General features: G+C 39.9%; 1 protein-coding gene across 2 annotated transcripts; it reads left to right on the forward strand.

The window, feature by feature from the left end:
• Positions 1-522: 522 nt before the first annotated feature.
• ssh2b (slingshot protein phosphatase 2b) lies at positions 523-27,040 on the forward strand. Of its 2 annotated transcripts, XM_042498724.2 has the most exons (15): positions 523-778; positions 6,237-6,280; positions 17,473-17,585; positions 17,697-17,761; positions 17,851-17,972; positions 18,055-18,120; positions 18,257-18,322; positions 18,676-18,870; positions 19,463-19,556; positions 19,803-19,931; positions 20,328-20,374; positions 20,566-20,712; positions 20,881-21,081; positions 22,442-23,492; positions 23,978-27,040. In XM_042498724.2, exons 1-15 carry the CDS (start codon positions 716-718, stop codon positions 25,274-25,276), a joined length of 3,702 nt encoding a protein of 1,233 aa, XP_042354658.2. In that variant the 5' UTR covers positions 523-715; the 3' UTR covers positions 25,277-27,040. The 2 variants fall into 2 exon arrangements, with proteins under 2 accessions (XP_042354658.2, XP_042354657.2); XM_042498723.2 differs by lacking the exons at positions 523-778; positions 6,237-6,280 and adding an exon at positions 10,280-14,520.
• Positions 27,041-27,197: the final 157 nt, after the last annotated feature.

Below are 27,197 nucleotides of genomic sequence, written 5' to 3' on the forward strand. Positions count from 1 at the left end.
ATAGTGTAGTGAAAAAAGGGAGGCCATTATTCAGTCATATGGGATGAGACATTCTCCATGTAGTTAATTAAAGGTTGTCATATATCATAGACATTATGTATAATTTTTCTTAGTGAGTAAGTTATCTTGATCTAGAGGAAAAGAGGACAAAATTTGGTGAGACTCAAGCTGGAAGAGATGAGTAGTGGACAATGATTCCTTGAAGCTGATTTGATGTACTGTCAGTCTGTGACAAACTTAAGTATTTTGGGAAATGCTGTGTTTTGGGGAAATAAAGTGTCTTTGGATATGTTGTAGTGTTTTCTGAAAGGTAGCTTTGTTATGACCTTCGGTTCACCCTAGTGTTTGCCTGATGATGGAGGTCAATTTTTGGTCAGTTTTAATTTAATTAAATCTTTTATATGATTTACCACTAAATCAGTGCAGCACGCTCATTGTTTGAGTGCGATACACTTCTCACAGCTGCTTTGTTTACGTCCAGCACACACACGGTTAATCGGGATTGACAAGCTAAGGGTAGTTGCGCATGCGCAGGCGGCGCTGACAGAGGAAACAGCCGGGGAGTAGTCAAATAGTCCACGGTCAGAGAGAAAGAGCAAGGAAAAACGAGAGGAGACCCACAACCCGGGTTCAGCTGGGGTTTCTCCCCCTCAAATCAATTATGCTCGTCTCGCCGCTGTCGCTTCATCTCAGGTGTCCGCTTCCCGGTCGCTGAATGGCGCTGGTTACCGTGCAGCGTTCACCGACCCCCAGCACCAGCTCCAGCCCCTGCGTGTCGGTAAGAGCCGCCTTTATTGAATCTCCTTCAACTACCGCTGCCACCACCACGAAACTCAAATCTCTCTGCTGTCGAGGGCAAATTCAGGCTTCATTTCCGCTGTGTTTTTGTCGGCTGCTGACTGTCATAAAGTGCCTTGCCTTTGTACTCCTGCGCATGCGTGAAATATAGCAGCTCATCATTTTCAGTTATCAGTGTCGTTATCGCTCCCTCTAAACTTAACCTGCTCCAAAATGTTTTTATTACTTCCGTTTTTAAATGCATTGCCATTAGCATCGTTAATTTGAGTGCGAAGGACAGCTTCCCCGTCTGTTTATATTGTACTCCACTGTTGACATGGTTCCTGTAAGCACATTTCCGCCAGTTCAAAGGTCCAACTGGCAGTCAGAGGTGGAACAAGTATTCAGATCCTTTACTTTAGTAAAATAATACCACAATGTAAAAGTGCTCTGTTACAAGTTAAAGTCCTGCACTGAAACTTTACTTAAGTAAAAGTCAAGAAGTATATTCAGGAAAAAGTGCTTAAAGTATTAAAGGTAAAAGTACCAAATGCAGAAAAATCTTAAAAGTTCAGTTGACCAACAGAAAAGTAATTGCCAACTATTTTGACAAACATACAAGTCTTTTTTCTTTTCTTTTTTTTTATAATAATTTTGAGGTTTGGGGATTATTTTTGTCTATTTTTGTCTTGTTTCTTTTTTAATAATTAAGTTTTGGGATGACTTTTCTAATTAGTTTTTTAATAATTTATAGTTTTTGGGTGTGAGGTTTTATTTAATTTTTAAGATTTGTCTGCATTCGGTACTTTTACTTTTAATAATAAATAATAGTACATCTACAGGGTTATACTTACTTTAAGTAACATTTTAAAGCACTTTACTTTTAGCAGAGTATAGTCACAGTGGTATTATTACTTGTACTTAAGTGAAGGATCTGAATACTTCCTCCATGACTTGGGGAAAAGTGTTTGCTGTTTGTCAGTATGGCAGCAAATTATACTTCTGACAGAAAAATGTTCTTTAGTCACAGAGTAGTAGTTAAGCTACAGTATCTATCTAGAAAATGTCAGGCACTTCCGCTTATAATAAACGACCTGTGACGCATATGAATGCAGGCATTTACTCTTGCATTATTGTTGTGTGCCGTCTTGGTATGTAAACACAGTTGTGGACGTGTGTCTTTCTCTTTGTGTCTCCATTTGTCTGTCTCTTGCCCAGACTATCTCTCATTCCTTGTCTGCTTGTTTCTCTACCTGTCTGCCTCTCTCTTCGTGTGTGTGTGTGTGTGTAGTTAAGGCAGGAGTTTGCCCATGCAAAGCAGAGGAGCAGGTGGTTTTCGTGTTGCTATTCTCTCTGCTTGTCTTGTTTGTACAGAAGCAGGGAACCCCACCAGACAATCAGGAAGTAACATACAAGCATACGCACTCTGTCTCCCATTCAAAAGGTGTTCTCTGTGTGTTTCACGCAACTTCACACACTTCCTGAGTATGATCTGAGATGGTTGTTATAAGGTGGCTAAATGAGTATACAGAACGTCATCACGAGCTGCGCTGAACATAGCCTTACAGCCCAGTTATGGAGGTGACTTTAAGTCATGGGACTGTAGTGTAGTTAATTTACAGCCTAGCATTAGCTTTTTACTGGCGATTGCATTAAGGCTTCAAAAATCCATAAAGTGATGTTAAATTGTCAAGATTGTCTTGCTGAACAAAACGTGTAAGTATCTAACAATGTATATTTGCCACAGACCTTATTTTCTGCAATAATCCAACATTTAATGGAAAAATCCTATTGGCTCCTTGATGATGCCATCCCTGGGTTGAGCAGAATACTTCGAAGAAAGTTATATCCAATATATATAATGTTGGCATACTTTTGACGAGTAGGAGTATCATCCGGGAAGAAAGTGTAAATATCTGTACTCGTGGTTAAGGAAAATCCTCATGTAGGTATCTGTGTTCAGTCTCTTACTGTTGTGATCAAAAATGATCTAAAGTTCAATTCTGAGTTGCTGTGTAAATAGTTTTCTGATAAACAACAAAAAGAGCAACTTCTGATCAACCCATATCAACTCCAGTTTTAAAAAACAACTTCAGGCCCACTCATTTCCTGTTTTAACCCCCTCCACTCAGAAAAGATACAGATACAGATAATTCAGTCAGCTGAACAAATACAAATATAAATAATGGAGTACTTGCTCATCTCTATTGTGTATGTGTATGTATAGTTTTAAGTGTTATGGATATATTGTCATATATTGTATTTAAAGAGAAAATAGCCAGATAAATCAAGTTGAAAAATTCAGTGTTGTCATGAAGTAGTCTTGCACATTGATTTGCAGCTTTGCCTGCAATGGCCTCAAACACCCAAGAAATAACTATCATGGTATAAGTGATTACTAGCATAATCTTTTATGCGTTGACAACTTTATCTCACTTCACAGGATGTACTGGCATGTTGCCCAGCCCTAGAGTAAAATCAGAACAGAGCACTTTTTTTTTTTTTATCTGTTTCCTTGCGAGATCGGCCTAGGAGAAGATTAAATTTGTGGTCAAAAATGTGTTCATTCCCATTCCCCCCTTTTTCCCCCCATCACAAAGTTATTTTTTATTTTTTTTTACCAGGAATGTCAGACACAACATATCTCTGAGTACCGTGGCCTTGATAGGGACCCTGTCCTTCACACCTTTTGTGTTTTCAGAGTAAAACAGGTTCTGTGAGTAGACCTAATGATAACTGTCTTGCTGTGTAAGCACACACATTATAGATCATTTGCTCTTCCATCCAGAGCAACCCAAATGTATATACAGTATGTGTAAGAATTTATAGATCAACAACATTGAGCAATCAGTGTCAGAGTGCCATGTCAAAGCAACTCAAACTATAGTTTCCTTTGACTGATCGCGTATGTTAGAGATGTGATGAGGAACCACCGAGCTCAGGAGTCTTTTATCACGACAGGAACGTGAGCTGTAAAAGTGGAAGAAGATATGCAGATGTGTAATTTAGCAAGGTGAGACAGTCAGGGGTGGTGACGGATGCATTTGGAAACATGCTTTCAAGTTGCAACCCGTACACGCATACAGTGATAACGCATTGCACAGACATGTCTGGTTTCCTGTGTCTTGCTGTCATGTGATGTGTGTGTGTGTGAGTGTGTAAATTCTCATGAGATGCCTGCTAGTAGTCTTATTTTCTCCACCATATTTACTTGAACCTTGGGTCTTATTTGTCAAGCCTCACTGGTGTGTGTTTGCTTCGTAATATGGGTGTTTGCAGGGAAAACACACACACACACACACACACACACACACACACACACACACACACACACACACACACTGTACAACACATTTTGCCTTTAGGGGAGAAACCTCGCTAGTTTTAACCCGATGACTCTAAATGCTGAAGCTTGTGACTCTCAGTGCAGCACAGACTTGTCTCTAGCCCTGCAGATCCCTGCCCAGCCTGCACATTTCCATAAGCTTAGGAAAAATCCTTTCACATTTTCATACATGCAAAATTCACAACAGCCGAAACTTGATTCAGTCTAGCTACCTGAAATAATAACTCCACTATTACGCAATATACAGCGCAACTAATCAATAAAAAAATCAGAAATATGCTCTTACCTGTTCTCAGTGTTGCTTCACAAATACAATTAAGAAACCCTTTTAGGACACATTGGTTCCAGCATCACATAATTTACCTGAGCTGTTTAACAATCCTCAAGATCTGTTTTAAATAGGTGTTGTACAGTGGAGCTGCCCACATTAAAAACCTGCTTTGTATAATGTGGCAGAGAGACGTTCTGCAAAGGTGTCACAAGAACCTGCAGTAAGTTCTGGTATCCAGAACCTTGTCTACTTTACAACAATAACTATGCCAAAACGTAGCCATTAATCAAATATATATCGATATGTTGCATGCAATTTGCATTGGCTACATCAAACATTGCTGTGCATTCATAAATAATGATAATAATAATAATTCTGTGATTTTATTTTTCATCAAAGCTTCTGTCAGAGCAAACACATTTAGGCAGCCCTGCAGAAGGTCATCTTTTTGTTTGTGCTCATCAGTCTGTAATCCTTTTATTTCCTTTATGAAGCTGTTAATGGTTTTGTAATGTTGTTAAGGCTAAAGCCTACATACACTGTAAACGAGATAAGTGCCAGCCAGGCCCTGCAAGATAAGTGCGAAGTGTTAATCTGCCACTAATCCTTAGCTCTCTCATTTAGCAAAGCTTCATATTCCACAATGTGATTTGGATTTGTCACTTATTCTCGCTTCTCGTTTCCTCGCTTGTTTTTGTGTGTGAATGTGTTATTCTCTGACCGGCCACACCTTAAAAACACACTGAGGTCATTTTCCTGGAGAGTGTGCAAATTGAGTTGAAACTGAACTCGGCATCACCACCCTCTGCTCAGACAGCAGTGAATACTGTTAGATGCTACTTGCACATCTAATATGTGTGTGCATGTATATGTGTGTGTGCTTGTGATGATGGAATTACAGAAGCTGCTTTTCGTTTTACCCAACATAGAACGGTGGGACGATTCATTTACATTTTGTCTCGCTAAATGTTTGAGTCAAGTGGAAGCTCATTTTAAAGTTGCAAAACCATTTTTAAGTTTTGTTTATGATCTCTCTGATCTGAAAGTGGGCTTTGCTAAATCGTGATTTCATTGATACACGACTTTTATAAAACAAGTCTCATTCTTTTACAGAGCACCATAAAAATCTGATGGATCTCTGCAAGACTAAAATTATACTCAAGATTGCAATTATTGCAATTTTCATTCTATATAAATATCATAAATACTTCTTTTACATCCTTTTTTTAAAAACTGTTTACAATATCAAGTATTTCCTGCCAGAGTAAAAGTATGTTTTTAAGTGGAATGTTTTTACATTGCTGATAAGAGCTTGTATATGAACTTTTAACATAATAATATTGTCATGTAAACAGAGTATCGCATAAACATCCAAAAAAATAATATGTTGAGTTTGATACTTTGATACGAGTTACGTTGTGTCTTTATCCCCAAGCTCCATTATTAGCAGTTCAATATTGTACTGTGTTTAATGGGGTGGGGGAAAAATCGATGCAGCATAGTATCGCAACTTTTTTGCTTGGCATATTGTGTGATACACGCACTTTATATAATAAAGTATATGGCCAAGTTATTATATAAATCATTAATATTGCAATTGCAAACTTAACTTTTGGTAGTCTGCTAGAACAATATCAATCAATCTATCTATCTATTTTCAGTCCACTAGATACAATTTGGTGCAATGAAAATGACTGAACTAAGAAGAACAGACTGAAAACTATATCTTATTAGACGACAAAAAAGTGTTGACAAAAATTTCCTCTAGGCGCATAGCTGAATTTGCAGTTGAAAAAACTAATAAATTGCAATATATGTAATTTTCTTATTTTATTTCTCTAGGAGTCGGGTAGTGGGGAGGATGACCGTCGCTCTCAGCCGAGGAGGTAAGATATTGACAGATACAGTGCAGCATCACCTGCTCTGTCTCAGACAAAGCTTCATCATCTTTTCCATCTGTGACTTTGGTGCAAAAAAAATTGTCTCTCACCTATTTGTTTGTTGATTTATTTTTATGTGTATTTATTACACTTGCTTAATTATTATTTTTGTCGGAACACATATCTGCTTATTACTGGTCACAGTTATTCACATATGAATGTATGACACACTTTCATATATACGCAGAAACACAATACTGCTATTAACAAAAACAACAAAAATCTGCATTATATTTAAATAATGTTAATCAGTTTTATACATCTTGTTTCAATGTCTGTATATTTCGTTGCAATTTGTCTGTTGAATTTTGTTCCAAAGCAACTTTTTCCACAAATATTATGTGCAATGGGATTTTGACGTTATAAACCAGGAGCTTAGATGAAACTGACAGTGTACTTGAAATGTAGTGCTAGGCCAAGCAGTTAAAGACACGCTCAAGTGTCTGAAAGAGGGTGTGTTATAGGGCTATAATAGTTCCTGTTTTTGTGCAGGACCATCATGTTACAGGGGTCACGGTTTGGTGAATGCAGCTGCATGCAGAATATTTGATATTTAGATTGATGCACATAATGTGGAGCCAGTGAAACACCAGAGCTCAAAGACCCACCTGTGATTTGCCAGTCAGCTACAACAGCAGCAGAAAAAGAGTTGTTTTAAAGACAAGGACAGTGTGTTGGCATTGCTCCACCATTGTATAAGGTCTATAAATGGAAACACATCCAAAATGCTAACACAGATTTGACACCATCACCCAGATGTGGCGATCACTGTGACGATAAATGAAAAAAAATCTAAAACAGTTGGTATTTAGATTGCCGTTTAGCCAAAGTGGAAGTAATTGTAAGACTTCTAATGCACATTTTTTTCAGTTATTAGTTTGTATTTTCTGTTTCACGGCATCGATGTAAAAGACAGTTTTGACCTGTTGCCTTTTTTTTGTTGACTGTTTGGACAGTTTAATACAAAAGTGTTTGAAATGTCCGTTATTTTTTTTTACTGAAACTATGCAACCAAATTGAAGTTGGGCAAAATGCTACCTTAGTCTCCAACATGAGGATCTCTTTTTTTTTTTTTTTATTTCTTTGACACTGGCAACTCTGTCCAATCAAAATTAAGGAAAAGAAACATTTGTTTTTTAAAATTTTTTCGTCAGTATAGAACTTACACCAAACCATGACTCTCAAATTGTGACTTCCTTGTACCATTACACCCCTAGCTTGTTTTTTCGTCACCCCATACCTTTGACCCTGACATTGCCTGACCTAGTCGAACGGGGGAGAAAATGGAATTTACCTGAAGAAGCACTTACGATTAATCATTAAATGTGTCTGACCCTGCTGGAGGATTTCCTTCCTTACTGATACAAAGAGCTGCGGTGTTATTGTGGTGCTATTGTGGTCTCACAACCCTGTGCTGTCCCATGTTGCCTCTGGCATTGGATTGGAGTTGGAATCTGGTTTATCCTGTTTCACTCAGCCACATTTACAACTGGTTTCAGTCCACCAGAGATCAGCAATTTCCTTCTACTGCCTACTGTGTTTATTTGTACTAGATACACATGATACCAGTGAACCCTGACTTCCATCTTTGTTTTATTTGGCCCTTTAATAACAGATGAAATCCTGACATCCTCTCATGTATAAGATAATTAATTGTGGTTTGCCAGCTATCCATTAGAGGGCAGTAGGCTCCCTGTGTGTCTGGTCTCTGTATGTGGGTCAGGGGAGCTGCACTGCTGATCCAGGAGCAGATTGGTAGCCCCTCCCAAAGTCAGAGCGCCTCTGTGTCTGTCTGGTCATTGGAGCTCTGTGCCATCTGACTGAGAGGGCTTTCTGTATTTGTGCAGCTGGGAGTGAAATCTATATTCACATAGCGGGACTGAGTTAGTGTGTGTGTGTTTGTGTGTGTGTGTGTGTGTGTGTGTGTGTGTGAGTGTGAGAGAGAGAGAGGTAGGTCATTTTTATAGTATTTTGTAAACTACTTTTATTTTCAACGTCTTGTTTTGAAGTCCTAAGATAAAATGACCATTGTCTGTTATGCTCCCCTTTCATTCAGCCACAGTTGGCCAAATGTGTCACTGGAAAGCTGGATCCTCTATGGAATATATAACACCATTTTTGTTTGGACTTCAGAATAGCCTTTTTTGAATTGGTTTTATAGGTGAGGAGCTGTATATATTGTATATATACAACACAGTATATATACTGCAGGGGCCAGGAGATAATGTAATTTGTTTGTTCTGAATGGGGGGTGTTGTTAGACATAGAGATTGGTTCATTTACTGTTGTTTGAACCTGCTGTTTATGTGCTGTTTGTCAGTCTTACTGCTCTGGGCAGTGGCAGCTCACCACCTCTGTAGTGTGAAAATGTATTTCAAGTAGGGATGCACGATAACATCGGCACTTCATCAGTATCGGCAGATTTTTGCTTTGAAATGAAATATCGGAATAGGCCAAGAAACTTATTTCTGCCAGTATCACAAACCAATATTTTTCTATTTATTGACAAAGTGAACAGGTATAAAGCAAGTTAAATTTATCTTATTTTGCAAACTGAATGAATGTCACATACACTAAAATTAGCAGCCCTAATTTCAATACATTACCTTGTAGCTTACTAACATTTTCATTCACCCAGCTCAGATTGAGGAGGAGATGGTGTTGTGTTTATGTCCACATTTTTTTTTTTTTAAAATCTGCATCTTGGAAAGCATTTTAAAAAATCTCTTATGGTGACTTAAAACTCTGTTTGTGTGTACGCTTAAATGTAGAGGTTTCAAAACTATCTGTACACATGTATACAGAGTCTGTATTTTCTGGTGATGCGTAGAGCTGTGGAAAGACACAGAGATGCTGACTGAGATTTAAACTATTCACCTTCCACCACACCTCCTTCACCGGCATTAGGCAGAGAATGATAATGAGGACAGTAGAACTGTTAACATGGACACACACCTCCTACTATCATATTGCTTTGCCAACTACCCTAATGGTCAACTGCAGTTTTGTACTATGGGTGGGATTAGCTAGTCACCCCAAGTCACATTGACTGGATATCTTAATGTTTTTTGGGGAAGAGGAAAGAGGGATTTTGTTAAATGAAAATGGACTCAAAAAGATTTTTGACGTATTTTCAGCATATAGCAAGAGATAAATAAACAACCAACACAGGGACATGGGATTAAACTTGTAATGTATTTTTCACTTGTAATGTCTAAGCTAAAGCGATGGTGTATTCACATACCGATGCTCTCAGGTTTGTTGGCAAAGAGGCAAAAATGATTCACTGAAGGCGAGCCTGCATACTGAAATACTGAATTAATGTTCCCAACTACTGACGTCTGTGCCTGTCGTGCAGTAGCAGACAGCAGCTGCTGCAGAGCTCATCTCTGACACAGGTAGTGACATTCATTCAGACTGTAATAAGGCTTTAGTGATGCAGTGTGTCTGTCTGCATGAGTGGGGGCCCACTGCAGTGCTGCTGATTAAAGTCAGTGACATCAGCAGAGAAGTGACGTCAGCTACAGAAGCAACGTCACTGGAGCACCTGCAGGGGAGGAATCAGAGGGAGAAAGAGGAATTAATTGTAGCACTTATTTCTGGTGTTTTATAATCTACATTATTCTCTTGACAGATGAAAAAAAATGCGCTCAGTATGTATTTGTCTAAATGGGAAGGACAATATTTTAATATAATAATTTTTTCTACTAATTTCCATTTTGCTCACTGTTAAGTATGCATGCCTCCAAGATGCCCCAATAAATCATTTTAAGTGGCTTTGTTGTAATCTGATTTAGGTTGTCTGGCAGATTGATTAGACTATAAATAATCAGATTGACTTCCTGTCTGTGCATAACAAATACAAGACTCAACTGCTCAGGATAGATGTTAATCAATTTTGTGTGTGTGTGTGTGTGTGTGTGTGTGTGTGTGTGTGTGTGTGTGTGTGTGTGTGTATACTGAAGGTGTTTCTATGCTTCGTAAAAGCAGTGGGTATTTTGTGTTATATATGTGACATTGTAATCTCTAAGGTGACTGCCTGTGTGTTTGTATATGTGGAGACATGAGCAACAGAGGAGTGTCTTGTGTCTCTCTGCACGTAACAACCACATCGCGGCCTTCACTGCTTGTCATTGGACGGTGTGAATTTCAGCAGTCAAATGAGAGAACAGTGAGAAGATGGAACTTGAGAGATGGGTCCAACACCACAAACAATAAGCATGTGGGTTGCTGGGAGTCTATAAAGAGGATTGGAGTACAGGATTATGACACATGGCTGTTCCTAACTAGACTTAAAATGCCTTTTTAACTGATGTAACTTATATTTCATTGTTGATGAGACACTTTTAAGAAAGAGGATGGGGAGGTGGGTGTGATTTTTCTGGTTCAATGTGATAAGAAAGTCAGAAAAGAAAAAAAAGGATAGGACAAGAAAATGAAGGCTTTGCTGGACACAGTCAGAGTTGACCAGGAAGCTGAGGTTTTGATTGGGTGAAAGCTGATTTAAACTTGTTTGAAGGCTCTATGCAGAATCAATGCAAGTGGCCTAAGCTGTTGTGAGCATTTATACTTGTGCGATGGGGTGTCTATGTCGTGCTACGATAACACCTTCAAAATGCAAGTTGGCAGTGGGATTTATATGCAACTATGAGAAGTGCAGTACAGTTTGATTGACTAAAAACATAAAATGTGGCTTAATAGTGACAATATTAAACAAAAGTACAAAATTCATCTCAGAAAGAACTCATAAGGTTCACAGACAAAACAGTTGTCATGCACTAGACATGTTTTTCCCACATTTACAACATGCTAACATTATAAGCATAAGCCTATGGCATTTCCCGTTGCATAAATGAATCTAGCGGCTAGCAGACTTTCTCTCAACTCCTATAAAGCCAGGATAAATCTCACACTTTAAACACTTTAAATGCTATTTTGTGGGGGCTTTATTGTCATCACAATTTATTGTTTTTTTTATCTGTAAAATATAAGTAAATAAAAGCTTTGTTTTAACAAAAATGCACGTTTTTCTGTTTAAATAAATGTGAGGTTTGTGTCGCCACGACATGTAGTGACATTTCTAGGGAAGTGCACGTACGGCGTCGATTTAGTGCTGAAGTATAACCCCAAGTAATTATCAGATTAAGTGGTTGTCATAAGTCAGTGACAAAGGCCTCCTGATGCGTATTTAAGTCTCATTAGTGTACCTTTTGTTTGCTTAATATTCATCTTGTTCATTCTAAACTCTTGACCCTCTGCTATTTATGTCTGTCTCCTTTAATGCTTATCGTTACACCATCTAATGTATGTTCTATGTATGTATGTTAAACCACTGAGAGGAGGTCATGTCCGTAACATCATGGAGATAATTGACCCACTTCATCTTTCTTCTGAATCTCACAACCAAGCTGCTTGATTAAGGAGGATCAAGGACAGCGCTTAAGTGTATAAAAACATTTAAAGCACACACAGCCCATACATATTGCACAGGCCAAAGATGTACCCAACAGAAAAACACCACTGCAGTTGTTGTTTATCCTGTGTTATGAGTTTGCAGTCAGGTGCAGTGGCAACACATTTTCCCCGAGTTTGTAATCTATCCTCTAAATTGAAACCACAAGGCATCAACAAGCAGCATAACCAAGTCTAAGGTCAAGTTTCTCCTCAGTTCATGTGTCCCCCAATGTCTCCTTTTTGATTTCTCAATCTTTTTTCCGTTGTTGTTGTTGTTGTTGTGGTGCTAGTGCTGGAAGCAGCAGAGCAATAGGTGTCAGGTGTCTGTGACTCTGGTGATTTTTTTCTCTAAAGGCTACAGACTTAGAAGTGGTTACACAACTTCCTCACAGACAACACAAGTGTGATCAGTGTGCTCCACGCTGTCGCTGTGTGTATGAGGAGTAATTAATGCTTAATCAGGGGAAAGGCTGTGTGGACGTTAAGTTACCAGGTTTCTGATGCTGTTGTTGCATGAGGAGAGAGAAAATAGTCAGTAGGGTTGGATGTTACTGACAAAAATGACACTAGCCCACAACCAGAAAACCCTCCTCTGACAGATAGATATATTATGGCCTAGTGAAAATGCACATGGGTATATTGGAAAATGTAGCTTTTTATTCGCCTCATGGTCCATGCTCAAAATGTGATTCATGTCGCTGAAAGCAGACCTTTGGTTAAACTCTGTGAAGATTTTAAGAAGCTTCATTCTTAGTGTAGAAAGAGAAAACTACGCTTTTGTTTTTTTGTAACATCAGATGCCGTTATCTCCTATGTAAGGGGTCACAAATGAGACAACATTTTAGGCAATAGCGGACACGTACTTGCCAACCCATCTTGGGAAACTCCCACTTTTCATTGCCCTCTCTTGTTTTTTTTCTGTGGCTCATATTCCCCCGTATCCATCCCGTAACCCAGTTTATGACAACTTTTTCCCCTTTTGAGACTGGTGTGACTGCTGATGCACTCTTTTTCTTTGTGTTGACCGTGTCAAGCCTATATAAGTCTGATGGGATGGCTGTGATCTTCCAGATAATGAAAACAAAACAAAAAAAAAAACAAACTTAAAAATCAGACAATCAAGAAAATGCTATTGCCATGTTATGCCACTGTTATTGTTTATAAACCGCTGCTGAGGCATATGTTATTATATGTCACACTAGAGGATGACATATGGTACATGTCACCCCTCATTTGATTCCACAATGTTGGCATGCTATCTAAAAAATCACACTGGAGGATTGCGCAGTCGTTTGGCTCTGTGTAAAAATGCAAAGGCAGAAGTAGGGACTTTGTAGAGGCCCTATAGGACAATCCCTGTGTAAAAAGGGCTAGTGCCTCATAACCGGCTGGCCCAAACCTAAATTCAGTGTAGTTCCATAGTAATGTACCATAGGTCTTTGACCTGTCATTTTAAAATATGTTCACTATACAAATGCCGTGAGCATGAGCAGCAGCGTTTTCAGCAGTCACATCCTGTTGCATGGTATGCAGCCAAATTTACCTCCAATGTACATCGGGAACCATTGGGTTTCATGATGGAAAAGGTTTTTTCGTTACATCTTAGAGCTATTGCAAACTCACATCTTGATACATTTAAAATGTTTTATTTACACAATGGAGTGTAACAAAAAGTATACAGTTTAATGTGTACAAATAAAACAATAGCAAAAAGCCAGGGGGGTAATACATTACATACAAATATTTAAAAACAAGACATATCAAGCATTTTGATAGCCTCTTTGTTAGTTGATTCAGTGAGTAGTTTCATATAATGTTCAATATCCTTCAGAAAGGCAACAATATACATTTTTTTTAATTGCTAAACTTTATATTTATGTATGAAGTACTTTGCTTAAATTATTACCAAATTAATAAACAAAAATGTTTTGTCTTTTTATTTTGGGTAATAGAGGGATCCAAACACCACATTTCCCCAGAATTATGTAAAATGTTTATAGATGTGGTCCATGATGAATCTGCAAATATCCCCCCATAATATCTTGGTGTGAGTACAATGGCACAAAGGAGCCTTTTTTATGTTTGTGCATTTAGTGATAGGCAGGGTATAACTCGTGAACAATTTCAAAGGACACCTCCTAAACCTTATTCACAATCAGTATTATGAGGAGGCATCCACTGTCCACTGTGGCACTAATAACCCTCATACAGCTTTCGACAGACGGCTGTTTTCAGTGATTGGACCATATGTGTCTCCTCCCCTCACGCAGCAGCTTTTACCGCAGCCTGCTGCAGATAAATGAAGCTGTGTTACTGAGCAGATGTGAAAAGTCACCTGCTCGGCTTCATCAGCATTTTCTAAACATGCCTTTGCCGTTTCTGAATGTGATATCACCGCGCCTTGTAAAAGTCGTGCTTAATATCGTGTTTGACGGATAATTCATTTAGTCTGGGATGTCCATTAAAAGCAAAACATCAAAGTGAGACTTCAGCGGAGCTTCTGCGTTTTCACAACCAGCCAGCCAGCCAGCCAGCCACCACTACAGCCACTGTTGGTAATTACAGCCCGCATCTGTGCGCCCTGCTCCGGTCATCAGGGCAGCGATGCCTCCCGGTGTTGTTACCGCGCCACGGAGCTCCTCAGCCGGCTGCTTCTGCGCCTGCTGCGGGGTTCAGATGAGACCTTATTTCACCGAGAACTCCGTGATCTCTCAGGGGGACATTTATCAGCTGTAAGTTCACACTGTGCTCAAAGCCCCAGGTTTTCTGTCTACAAATATTTAACTAATAATCGCTGTAGCATCTTGAGGCTATTGTATTAGTATGATGCAGAGGTGGAAGTATTCAGATCATTTACTTGAGTAAAAGAACTAATATCTCACTGTGAAAATACTCTGTTACAAGTATAAGTCATGTACTGAAAATGGTACTTAAGTAAGTAAGTATATTTAGGAAAAGGTACTTCAAGTATTAAAAGTAAAAGTACCCAAAAAATCTTTAAAAAAAAAAAAAACAACAACAAAAAACCCAACACATTAAAAATAAATTTCAATTTTTATTTAAAAATATAAAACACACAAAACTAAATTAAAAAAAAAAAAATAGACGAAAATCCCCCCAGAATTCCAAATTATCAAAAAGAAGAAGAAAAAACACCCTAAAACAAATTTGAAAATTTTTAAAGAAAAAGAAAAAACATCTCTCAAAATTCAAAAATAATAATCATAATAAAAAAGAAAAAGACTTAAATCTATATCATAATAGTTGGGAAATAATTTCCTGTGAATGGACTGATTGAATAATCAACTTAACATTGCATCTGTACTTGTATAAAGTGTTTAGTAATTTCATTTATAACGAATCATCTTATTTTAAATATTTCGCTCTCGAATGTAGTGGAGTTAAAGTATAAAGTAGCACAAAAACAAAATACTCGAGTAAAGTACAAGTACCTCAAATTCATATTAGTGTAGTACTTGAGTAAATATACTTAGTTACATTCCTTTACTTTTGAGATGCCTAATGAAGACTGCTCTAGTTTTGAGTGGTTGGACATTTTTGTACAGGTCATATTCTCAGTTGCCCTGCTTTCCAGTATTTGGTTAGAGTTATCTGCCATGACAAAGGCATGTGGTTTTCCCATGATGATTAAAGGGAAGGATATGACAGCACAGCAGCAGCAGAGTCAGAGGCTGCAGGAAGAGCTTTCCTTCCCTTTGCTCCAGATGCCATACTCATCTGCTCACATGCACTCTCCTACACCCACCTTTTCCTTTGCCTTTTCATTTTTTATGTGACTAAAATGCATCTTGAGGGGGCACAACAGGAAAGACACTGTGTACCTGCAGCAGATTGTTCAATAGTCATAGGATGTGATTATTCTGCCAGCCGAGTGCCTTCAGAGAACAAACACTGGGATTCACACTGGCATTTTTTGGCTATTTGTGTGTCTGATTAACCAAGTCAAGACAAAGTTTGCTTGTATAAGACATCTGTCTAGTAGAGTCTGTGTTGACAGACGTTGCTACCCTCGCTAGTTCAAATATTTAAAACATTTTTCGGTATTATTGTATTAAAGGAACACTTCGCTGATTTTCAACCAGCTTTTGTCTCCAGACAAAGTGGGTAGTATCTGTAGATGAACTGTGGTAGACTTTTGTCTTGATATCCCTCCAAATATGGGAGTTTTTTTAAGATGTTGGTTGAGACTGTGTTTGGAAGAAAATGTAACATCACATATGCAGTTTACACAAATATCTAACATCTGTTTTTCTAACTCTGAACTGTAGGTGGATACTTGCAAAGCCACCATTCCTCACTCATGAATCGCTTAGTCTTCCTTTTTGTAATTGCTCCTCTTCTCCTTCGTTCTCTCAGCAGACGGTGACAGAATGGGACTTCCTGTTTCTGATAGTTCTTTCTGAGCCTTGTCCTATATTTATCGTAGACTTCAGTTGCGTGGTGACATATACAGACATCCACGGATCACAGGTGTCAGTCGTGAATCTGCATTGAAGGCATTGTTCCAAAACACAATGGTGTAAGCTTAATCCCAGGGCCAGAAAACTCTTTATTGGAGTTGCTCACTAGGATTTCGACCGTGATTTAAAAGAACGCTAGAGCAACATCAGAATCAAAGGAATGCATTGAGAATCTTAAGTCTATTACATAACTCCGTTGTTTAGAAAGCAGCAGCACCAAGTAGCTTAGCTGGAAATTTCATGCCAGGTGGTGGTTCAGTTAGATGCAGTTATAAAGACCTAAAGTCTCAGCCACAGGCAGTTCAGTTGTAAATGCCTGCAGGGTATAAAGATAACAGCTGCTGGTTCGTATGAAGAAGAATTGGTTAAATGGGTGGACAGTTTTTTTTTTCTTTATGACTCCATATGTTGTCCATCTCGGTCCATGTCATTTTACGAACATGTCCGGTTCAGTTAAGCCAGCTCATTATTGAAACCAGCTGCTGTTTGTTGTAAACTGCACAGTGAAGTGTATTGAGCTCATAAAGGCACACAAATCTCTCCATTATTGTTTTGTATACATTGTTTTTACAGGATGTCCTATGTGTTTTTAAAGACAACAAAAGATTAAATCACTATTATTGAAACACATTCAGCCTTTTGAACAAAATATATCATGCTCAATATTCAGCAGATGTTTTCACGATAGAGAGCGAAAGCTTCTGCTTTATTAAGTCAGGGAATAAAAAGACATCTCCACAACACCAACAGCAGTGTCAGCTTTGTTGTCAGTCACTGTAGCAGTAAGAGGACAACAGGAAGTGGTCAAAAGTTCCCATCACAAGTGTCTTTATTTTGCTTATTTAGTCCAACCGATGCTCCCAGCCAAAAATACATAGAGTTTACTTTCATGAAAGATTGAGAATTTAAAAAGCTGAGACTCTGCCACTTTTACTTGAGAAACTATTGAAACAAATTTAAAAAAATGCTGATTATCTTTCTGACAATGAGCTAATCAGTTAATCCAATAACTGTTTCAGCTCTACAAAAACTTTATGTTTGTAAAAAAAAGAATCTCTTTTTCTTTAACTTAAAAAACAGTTTTAGTCAATTGTAGTGTTTTTGTTAGGGAAAGTTTAGTTAAAAAGTCACTTTCCAGGATGAATCTTATTACTATTCATGGTGGTTCTCACTCACTTTATTTTTTCCTCTCCTTCTGTCTAGCATCAGTGAAAGTTTCCTGACAGTTAAAGGAGCTGCTCTCTTCTTACCTCGAGGAAATGGCTCCTCTTCGTCAACTGCCTCTCGCTTCTCACAGCTGCGCAGCAAACATGCAGGTGAGGTAAAAGGTCTACCTTAAAAACAGGTGACTCTCTGCTGTCATTTATGCAGAACTATATTTCTTGACAGTGATATAACATGCATTTTTATTATCCTCATCTTACCAGGAGACATCCAGCAGCATCTACAAACCATGTTCACTCTCCTCAGACCGGAGGACAACATCAAACTGGTGTGTACACACAGTAACGCAAACACAAAATTCAACCTTAAGGTTGTCACTCAGCTGTTAAGACATCGTCTGTGTTTTCCCTGCTCCAGGCGGTTCGTTTGGAGAGTGTCCACTCTCAGATCACCCGCTACATGGTGGTGGTCTCAACCAATGGTCGTCAAGACACGGAGGAGAGCGTGGTACTGGGAATGGATTTCAGTCCTGTGGACAGGTGAGACAACAACATACTAAAGTTTATATTTGCCTGCTTGTTTTGTTACTGTGCATTGAGTTGTTTATTTATTCCTTCCCAGCTCATGTTCTGTGGGGCTGGTTTTGCCCTTATGGAGTGACACGTTGATACACCTGGACGGGGATGGGTAAGAAAATATGTAACATGTTTTAAGTACAGAGCTAACACGCACTTAATATCAGGGTGCTAAAATGGCCGAGTGTCTTTTTTTAAATTTTTATTTCATCTCTGTCCTCTGTGCATCTCTCTCTTCTTGCTCCCAGGGGTTTCAGTGTGTCAACTGATAACAGAATCCATGTATTCAAGCCTGTTTCTGTGCAGGCCATGTGGTAAGTCACACTGCATTAATCACACATCTCTCCTGTAACTGTTCCAATGTTAGCCAGCTGGCTATTTTTTTTAACTGTAGTCCTTTGACAAGATGTTTAGAAACATATAAGATGATAAAAGTCACAGAGCAAAGACAGCAGGGCACCATAAATAAAGCAACAGCAATAAGAAACAGCAACAGCACAAACAAACAGCTATCCATATCTGCCCTTTCACTTTTTACAAGTGTTCAGCTTGGTAGCTAAAGCATGTCCATGTCATTAGTTTGAAAGTTTGTCTTGATCTACAAACTCTCTTCCCTTCACCTCCTGTCTCTCGCTCTCATTTTTCACTTACAATTACTCACTCGCAGGTCGGCCCTTCAGTCACTCCATAAAGCATGCGAGGTGGCTCGTTGTCACAACTACTTCCCAGGCAGCTTGTTCCTCACCTGGGTCAGCTACTATCAAAGCAGAGTCTACTCCGACCAGGCACGCATCAACGAGTGGAACGCCATGCAGGATGTGCAGTCACACCGTGCCGATTCGCCCGTTCTCTTCTCTGATGCGTAAGTATCCGGATCATATGGAATCTTTTTGTTTTTATTTTTCATTTTCTCCCTCCATTTTTCAACATGATTTTTCTCTGTCAGTGGTTCTACAAAATGTGAACAGGCTCTACTGGGGGACATAGAGCAACTGCAGGTGGGATGTGGATGATCAGGGGAAAATATGGAGTGAAATAAAGTTGAATGAATAGGATTTATATAAGTAAAATAAACAAAGTTTGCTAATGCTATCATACTTACCTTTATTTCTCTTAAATTCAACATGGATCCTTATTTTAGTTGCCTCTCCAATTATTGTTAATGATTGATAGAAAAAATTCTGAAGAGGGAGGGAATAAACTTTTTTTGGCTTCTGCAGGGATGTATGACAGAAAAAGTATGAGAACCACTGTTCTGGATAATATGATCATAATTATGTTTGTATGACATTAACATAAAAATATTGAAAGATTAACTGTCAAAATTAAAATCGCAACTGTTCTGTATTTGTGTATAATACACATAGCACCATAAAGGAGTTTGGTCAGATGTTTAAAGCATTAAATGGACCTGCACTTTGTTCATATATTTCAATGTCATGATGTTTCTGCAGACCTACAGAAAGAGAGCTGACAGAGCGTCAGATCAAAAGCAGTTTGAGGGAGATCATGATGCAGAAAGACCTTGAGAATGTCACCTGCAAAGAGGTGAGTCCGTGCTTCATATGTTCACTAAACAGATGCATCCATCGCTCATATTTTTGCAGTTTTGCAGAGTTATTGCAACAAAATGGGCCTCTCCCAAAAAGCAATTGTTTAGAAAAAATGGCATTTGAGTGTCCTGTTTAGTCACCAGTACTCAACTGTAAAATGTAATGCATTTCAGGATGAGATTTGCTATTTTAAGACTGAATTGATGTGGTTTTCTGTTCCCTGGCTTGATGTGTTCTGTAGATCCGAACAGAGCTGGAAATGCACATGACTTGCAACCTGCGAGAATTCAAGGAGTTCATCGACAATGAGATGATTGTCATTCTGGGCCAGATGGACAGTCCTACAGAGATCTTTGATCACGTCTTCTTGGTAGGTTGACTTGAAACACCTCCGGAGTACCACTGCTACATTTTGCAAAAGTGTTGGTCTCATTACACTGAAATGCATTAGATGAGGAACTGCCAGAGCGACTAGATCACACACTAATTGATAAGAAACATAAAGAATAGAAAGTGTCTTAGTTTTTTTTAGGTAAATGTATGAACATTGGTTGTGCGTTAGGCTTAATCCATGTCTGGGCATCCTGGCAAAATATGGGATAGTCTTGTGTAATTCTAAGGTTCTCTAACTTTTAAGGTACTTTGTTCTTGTTTGGTTTGGAGTGGACATTGGATGTCGGGCATGCCTTGCAACAGGATTTGAGCATTATGAAAAGCTCAGTTGAGGGCTCTGAACTAGTCTGAGGATTGCTTTTGTTTCCTACAGGGATCCGAGTGGAATGCATCCAATCTGGAGGAGTTGCAGACGAGCGGGTAAGGAGGGGGACAAAAACAACAAAACATAGTACAAGCTGTACTGGAGTTAAAAGAAAACAAACATATGATAAGACTCTAAAAATCAAATGTTTTGTGTTAAAAATATTCAGTCAGTGTAAAAAACCTGCATATCTTCCTCATCGTCTTCTAATCTTTCCTGTCATGATTCATGTCTCATTCTCACTCAGGGTTCAGTACATCTTGAATGTAACAAGGGAGATTGATAACTTCTTCCCCGGTGTGTTTGAGTACCACAACATCCGTGTTTACGATGAGGAGGCCACTGACCTGCTTGCTTATTGGAATGACACTTACAAGTTTATATCAAGAGCCAAGTGAGTTTCAGATGACTGCTTATTCTCCATTTTTACTCTCATCAGCTCATCTTGTTAGAGCAGTGACTGTTTTTTGTCAAGTTGTTGTTATTTTTAAGGAAATTAGCTCCTTTGAAAAGCTGCCATACAAAACTAATATATCTGCTTGGTTCTTCTTATCTACTCCAGGAAAGCTGGATCTAAGTGCCTGGTGCACTGTAAAATGGGCATAAGTCGCTCAGCAGCCACAGTGATAGCGTATGCCATGAAGGAGTACGGCTGGGATCTGAAAAAAGCATTTGATTACGTCAAGGAGCGTCGAGCTGTGACCAAACCTAACCCCTCTTTTATGAAACAGCTGGAAGAGTACCAAGGCATACTGCTGGCCAGGTACCACATCAACACACACAAGTATATTTAATGAGGAGCATGGCATCAACAATGCATGGACTGCATGATTTGCTAAGGCTAATGAAATTAAGCCACCGATCAGGATGAAACGGAAAGGTGCACACAGCTAAACTACTCTGAATAGCTTTTAAGTATACTATGCAAGATTCCTCTCAAAATCAATGTGTGGACTCATACCTAAGTCATCCCTCTCAGTTATCACTTAGAACCAATATGAAGTGTGTGGCATTGTAACTGTCTGCAGAGACTGCCCTCTGCTTATATTTTCTTATTTTACTATGATCAGGACCCTATTGGGCACAGTGTGCAGGTAAGGTAGCAACTTTAAAAAAAAAAAGTTGCAACCAGGCAGACCAGCCAGTCGCAAGTTACACTTATCAAAGACAAATATAGTGAGACAAAGCTGAGGGTGGCTGAGGTTTTCACATTGGCTAGCTATATTGTTCACAAATGGTGTCTGACAGTTCCTGCATAGTATACCTTTAAAGATGTGCTCTATAACTTAATGCAGTATTTTTATGTGCAATTTGTACTTCTCAAAGGTAGAAAAAGGTTTTTGAATTTGCCCACTATTTAGTTGTAGTCATGGTTAAGTTCATGATGTTGCCCATAGGGAACCAGCTTTATCTCACAACATTGAGGTAAATATGCCAAACCGAGCCTGAGTGTGATGTATGATGCATTTCTAACATATAAAGCTGCTCATGTTTTTTGCCTATAAAGGTTGGCAGAACAAGCTGTGAAAAAAACACTGACACGTTGTCACCAAGTTTTTTTAGTGACATGTTAGCAAACAGCTGCTGATTTACACATGCAGCAGAAACATAGTAACTATAGCATTAATTTGGAGTTACGTCTCTGGACACCTTACAAATATAAATGTGTGTATTATTCTCCTTTAACTCTGGTCTGTTCTCCGCTAACTGGAGAAATAGGCCTCTTCAGCTTTCAAATGCTCCACTGTGTCAACCAGCAAGTGGCTTAACTTTGTCCGCTTGCCATTGGACACTGGACAGATCGTGTGCACCTGGCTTTTCACTAAAAACAGCTGCTGGCTGCAGCTGTAAAAAAAGTTGATGAAAGCAGACTGGAAAACCAAAACAAAAAATTGAGCCCTTTAATATTATACATAGTCACCTTGTCATCTGATCAATTTTTAAATTAAAAAAATATTGATTAGTGCAGCTTTAAAATGTATTCCATGTCAGTATCATATTTATCTATGACACAATACATTTAGCACAATACCATTATGAAGTTATAAAGGAGTAACATAAGAACATAAGAGGACAATATAAAGTTGTTTTTTTGTTTTTGTCTCTTCCAACCTCTCCCACAGCAAGCAGAGGCACAACAAACTATGGCGTTCTCACTCTGACAGCGATCTGTCTGAGCATCATGAGCCACTATCTAAATCTTACGCCCAGCCGCACAGCCTGGGTCGCTCCGACCCCCATAACCAGGCCAATAGCATGCCTGGTCCCTCTGTGAAGGAACTTCTTGATTCACTGGGAACTTCGGTCAGCACTTGCAAAACAACACACTCCATGAGCCAGCCTGATACTGGCATCCATTCCAATCAACTCAGCTCTTCTCTCTCTGAGGGGGTGGCGGCTCTATCAGGAGATGCTGAAGCTCGAAGGCTCAAGGCTCCTTCTAATTCTGCTGTAGTCCAAACCATCCAGTTGGACCCCCCTTGTCCCCAGTCCACAGCTGGCTCTGTGTCTCTGCTATCTTCTCAGCTCTCCAATGGCTTATGTGACTCTGAGGAGAAGCCCTCATCACCTCCTCTCTCCCAGCCAAGGGCCGCCACTGTAGTGCCCAGTCCTCAAAAGACAGACATGGTGACTGTTGCACAGTCTGTTGTAGTGGGCCAGCCTCACCCGCCTCCATCCGTTCACCACCACCCCGTCTCCCCTGCTCCATCCCCAGCTCCAGTCTGCATGGATGAGGTTATTAAACCGCAGGTGCTGTCCTGCTCTCTGCCTGTGATCACACCGATGTTCGTGTCAGTGCCTGAGCCCATGACCACACAAACACCAAGCACACAACAGGCTGGACCACAGAGTCTGTCCGCACAAGTGCCTGTCAAAAAAACAGACTCTGACCAACGGATGTGTTTGGACAGTTTAGCAGCACATCCTCCCTCCACTAGTGATTTTATCAGCTACCCCAGTGCCATTCCACAAGACAACGAGTTGTTGTTCGGCCACAGCGCAGATCACATTAACTTTTTCAGTGCCAGAGAAAAGTTTAAGGGAATGAGTCAAGATGGTAAAACTCAGTGTGCTGCAGTGCAGCAGTCACCCCAGCTAAAGAGTTGCGGCAAGGAACAACAGCTGCCTCAGGAGGTCTCCACTAGTGAGGAGAAGGAGGAGGAAAAAAGAAAGGTAAGACTGCTGCCTGTAGCAAAATGTTCCAGAGCTACTGCACACTTTTTTTCATTGCAAACATGAAATTATTGTCTAATTTTTGAGCCATATAGACTTTCTTGAGAGCATCTCATAGGCTCTTGTCAGGCTCTGACAATGGTCTTGGTGTTTGCAGATAAGTGTGCAGATCTTTTGATCCTTTTTTTTAAGATGCACAATGTAATGTAGATTGCCCAAATAATTTAGGATAAAATATAAATTTTACGACTTTTGGTGTATAGTGTATTGAACTAAGCTGTTAAACTTGGTCTCAATTTGGTTTCTTTAGCTCTTGTTTTCTTGAATCAAAAGTGCCACCTAGTGGCAACAGGTGGAATGCTTTATGCAGAGTATCTGTCAAATAAGAATATGGTTTACTTGCATTTCTTTTTAATACATCTATGGATATATTTCATCTTTTATCTGGCATTTAAACTTAATCATATTTGATCTGGTCTTTGTAGGAAATGATCATCCCTGTGCAGGTCACAGGACTGAAGCCTGCAGTGCACACAGAGCCTCAGGGCTCCCAGGACCAGGAAGTGAGGAAGTCAAGGCAGGAAATAGATGGAGACGTTTCATCACACAAGGAAGCTGAGAGTGTTAAAGAGGAAGTGAAAAACAAAGAAGAAGAGGAAGAGGCCGCTCCTGGTCGTCTTTACAGCGATTGGACAAGGGGGTCCGTGCGGCGCGTCACACGACAGCTTGAACAAAGATTGAAACAGGAGCACGAGACTCCGTCACCCTCCTCATCTCCACCGTCCCTCTTCGGCAACTCCTCCTGTGCTCAGCGGCGTCCAGCTAGTGTCCATGCTGCGACAATGTCCAATCCACAGGATGGGTCAGTTGGCTTGCAGGTGTCAGAAGTTAGCAGTGTGCAGGAAGAGCAGGAGGATGACAGGAAGTTTCGACCACTTAAAAGTGGTAATGTAGTTGAGATGGAGACACGAGGGATTAATGATGGAAGCACAAAAGAACACAAACTCCAGCCTGCTGACACTAGACTGTTCTCTACCTCTTCTCCATTCCACCGCTCTGCCCATTCTCCCTTTGCCTCTGTCAACTTCCTGTGTTTGGAGGGCGTGACAGAGTTGGAGTCAGGCACAGACTGGGACTGCTTCACAGAGGAACATCACAGTGATGTTATCATGAGGGAGACATGGGAGACTTTGTGCGAGCTGGGTGCCTTCCTGCAGCAGGTGAGCATGGACGGAGCCTGTAAGGCCAGGTGTGTGGACCAGGTATTTGACTTTGGTGCTGGAACCACTCAGAAGCGAGGCAGCAGCGTCCAGAAGAGGGTCAGAGAGGTGGAAGCGAGGATTCGCCAGGCAGGACTGACACCTCCATCCCTGATGAAGCGCTCAGCCTCTCTGGCCAAACTCGGCTGTCTGGAGCTACTCGCCAATGACCTGAGTGAGTGGGAGTTCAGCCGCTCCTCCGCAGCCCCGTCCTCCACAGAACCTCCGATCCACACAGCTAGTGAGGAGTCCAAGAAGCAGCGGGTCCACCGTTCTCCCTCCTCAGCTGGCAAGCAGCTAGAAGTCCTCGGAACAGGTGCGGAGAAGCTCTCTGAAGCTGGAGAAACCTCACCAGGAGTCCCTCCACAAGCTAGTCTGCAGAGGAGAGAATTCCCGAACTCGGACCAAAATTCTCTGCACATGCCTGTGCTGACACCTGCGGCAACAAGGCAGCAATATGGAAGGACTCACCCCCTGAGGCGGCTTAAGAAAAGAACTACTAGTACCCTGTACCACACCATGTAACCCTCACTGTGTGAGTGCGTCTGTGAGTGTGTGTGTGTGTGTGTGTGTGTGTGTGTGTGTTTGTGTTTGTGTGTGTGTGTGTGTGTGTGTGTGTGTGTGTGTGTGTGCGCGCAAGAGAGAGAGAGAAAAAGAAACAGAGAGGGGGAGAGGGGGGGTTCATGCACACCTGTGAATAATGAAAATCAAGTGCATAATGTTGGATTTATTCAGCAAAACAAACCAATGCCTCTTGCCTTAAAGGACATATTAAAACTGTACATTTTATCCCCTGTAGATCCGCCAAGGGTCTCTGTGAAATCTGAGAAACATTTCTCAGTGCAAGAAAAGTGATAAGGCTATGAAGGGTCCGCTGAATTGAAATTAAAACTATGAGTCAAATTGGGTGACACGCTGTGTAACACTTTCAGAAGAAGTCACTTAAAAGGCAGCAAAAACAATCATCCAAATGAATACCTTGTCACAAATATTAATATTCCTGAGCCTGCACATATTCACTCTTCACATCATTGCTGGTTCCTCCATCATGAACTTGATATTTACTTGATCGCTGTTTGTTCATTGAATAGTCTGACCTGATGTTAGGTGGAATGTAGCCTCCGTTTTCCTCTTCTCGTGATGTCATGTCTTCATCCATACTTGCTAGTCGTGCTGGGTAGCTGCAAAGAAAATGCTATGGCTGGTTCAATCTGACAGACAAATGAATCTGCCTAACATATGTTCAACACTCAGACCTCTGTAACCTGCAGTTTTGCGCCAAAATGATCATGTAACTTTGATTCATTGGCAGAAGTACTTTGTTCTGACAAATAATACCTAGCGAAGTCAATTCTGCTGTCTGGAGACTGATTTTAAATGTTATATAACAGCAGTGCATCTAAACGCAAAGAGCTCAGGTCGGACCACACACACACACAACAGATTAATGTTTCCCCCCAAAGAGAGGTGTATGCAGAGCTGGTGAAAGGAACAACAACTGAAAATGGCTGCATAATTCTGCAGCAGCTTATTTAAAAAAAATGCAAAGAGAAGAGGCATGCTATTTGTTTTATTTGTTTGTTTGTTTTAACTACAAGATACCTCAGTAAGTCTGAACCAAATCTGACCTGCACAAACATCAGGCTCTGGAATGTCTCAGTCTGAAACAATTTCAACTTACTCGATGAACTGAAGTAAACTTCTCTCGTGTCCTCTCACCGTTCTGATGCCGCTCAAACTAGACATGTTATGTATGTATTACTGTGTGGGAGAAAAGGTAGGTTAGGGGATTGGGAGCTGAAGGCAGAGTTTGTATTTGTGAGTTTTCTGCTTTGTTCTCTTTGGGATGTAAATGTCTATATTGTGAGTGTTGACATTTTAGGAACTCGACATGTTTTTATATCTGGTTTGTGTCTGAGAGTGCGACTGTGTAGCACAACTTTACTACGTGGGTGTGTACTTTTCTTTTTTTAATTATTCCTTATCTGTTTTGTACACATTTTAGGAGTGTGCCTGTGACTGGCAAGTGAAGCTTCTCTGCAGTCTATCAGAAATGTCTGTACAGGGAGGTCTGTCATACATGCACTTTACTCCCTTTTTGTTTTTAATGTGGCTTTTTTCTTTTTATGTATGGTTGCTACTTTGGGGGAGCATGCTTAGGTAGTAGCAGCTGCTGGGTATGTGTGTGTATTGTCAAAAACTGATTTTTTTTGTTTTATTTTAAACTATCAGTGTAAATATTCTTTTATATCATGTGCTTCAACTGTGACCATTAAACAATGGAAATTATTGAGTGTTTGCTCTCTTTGCAAAGTAATGTAAGGTCTGATGATATAACTGTGATTTAACCCTTTGAAACCTGGATAAACATCAATTTTCTTGTGCTCTGTTCAGATGGTTTCACAAGTATTTAAACCTTCAATAACTGAGCAAATTGGTTTCATTT

Source organism: Plectropomus leopardus, chromosome 15, assembly GCF_026936395.1.
Source record: "Plectropomus leopardus strain MGB_pleo_1.0 chromosome 15, ASM2693639v1, whole genome shotgun sequence".
NCBI lineage: Eukaryota > Metazoa > Chordata > Actinopteri > Perciformes > Serranidae > Plectropomus > Plectropomus leopardus.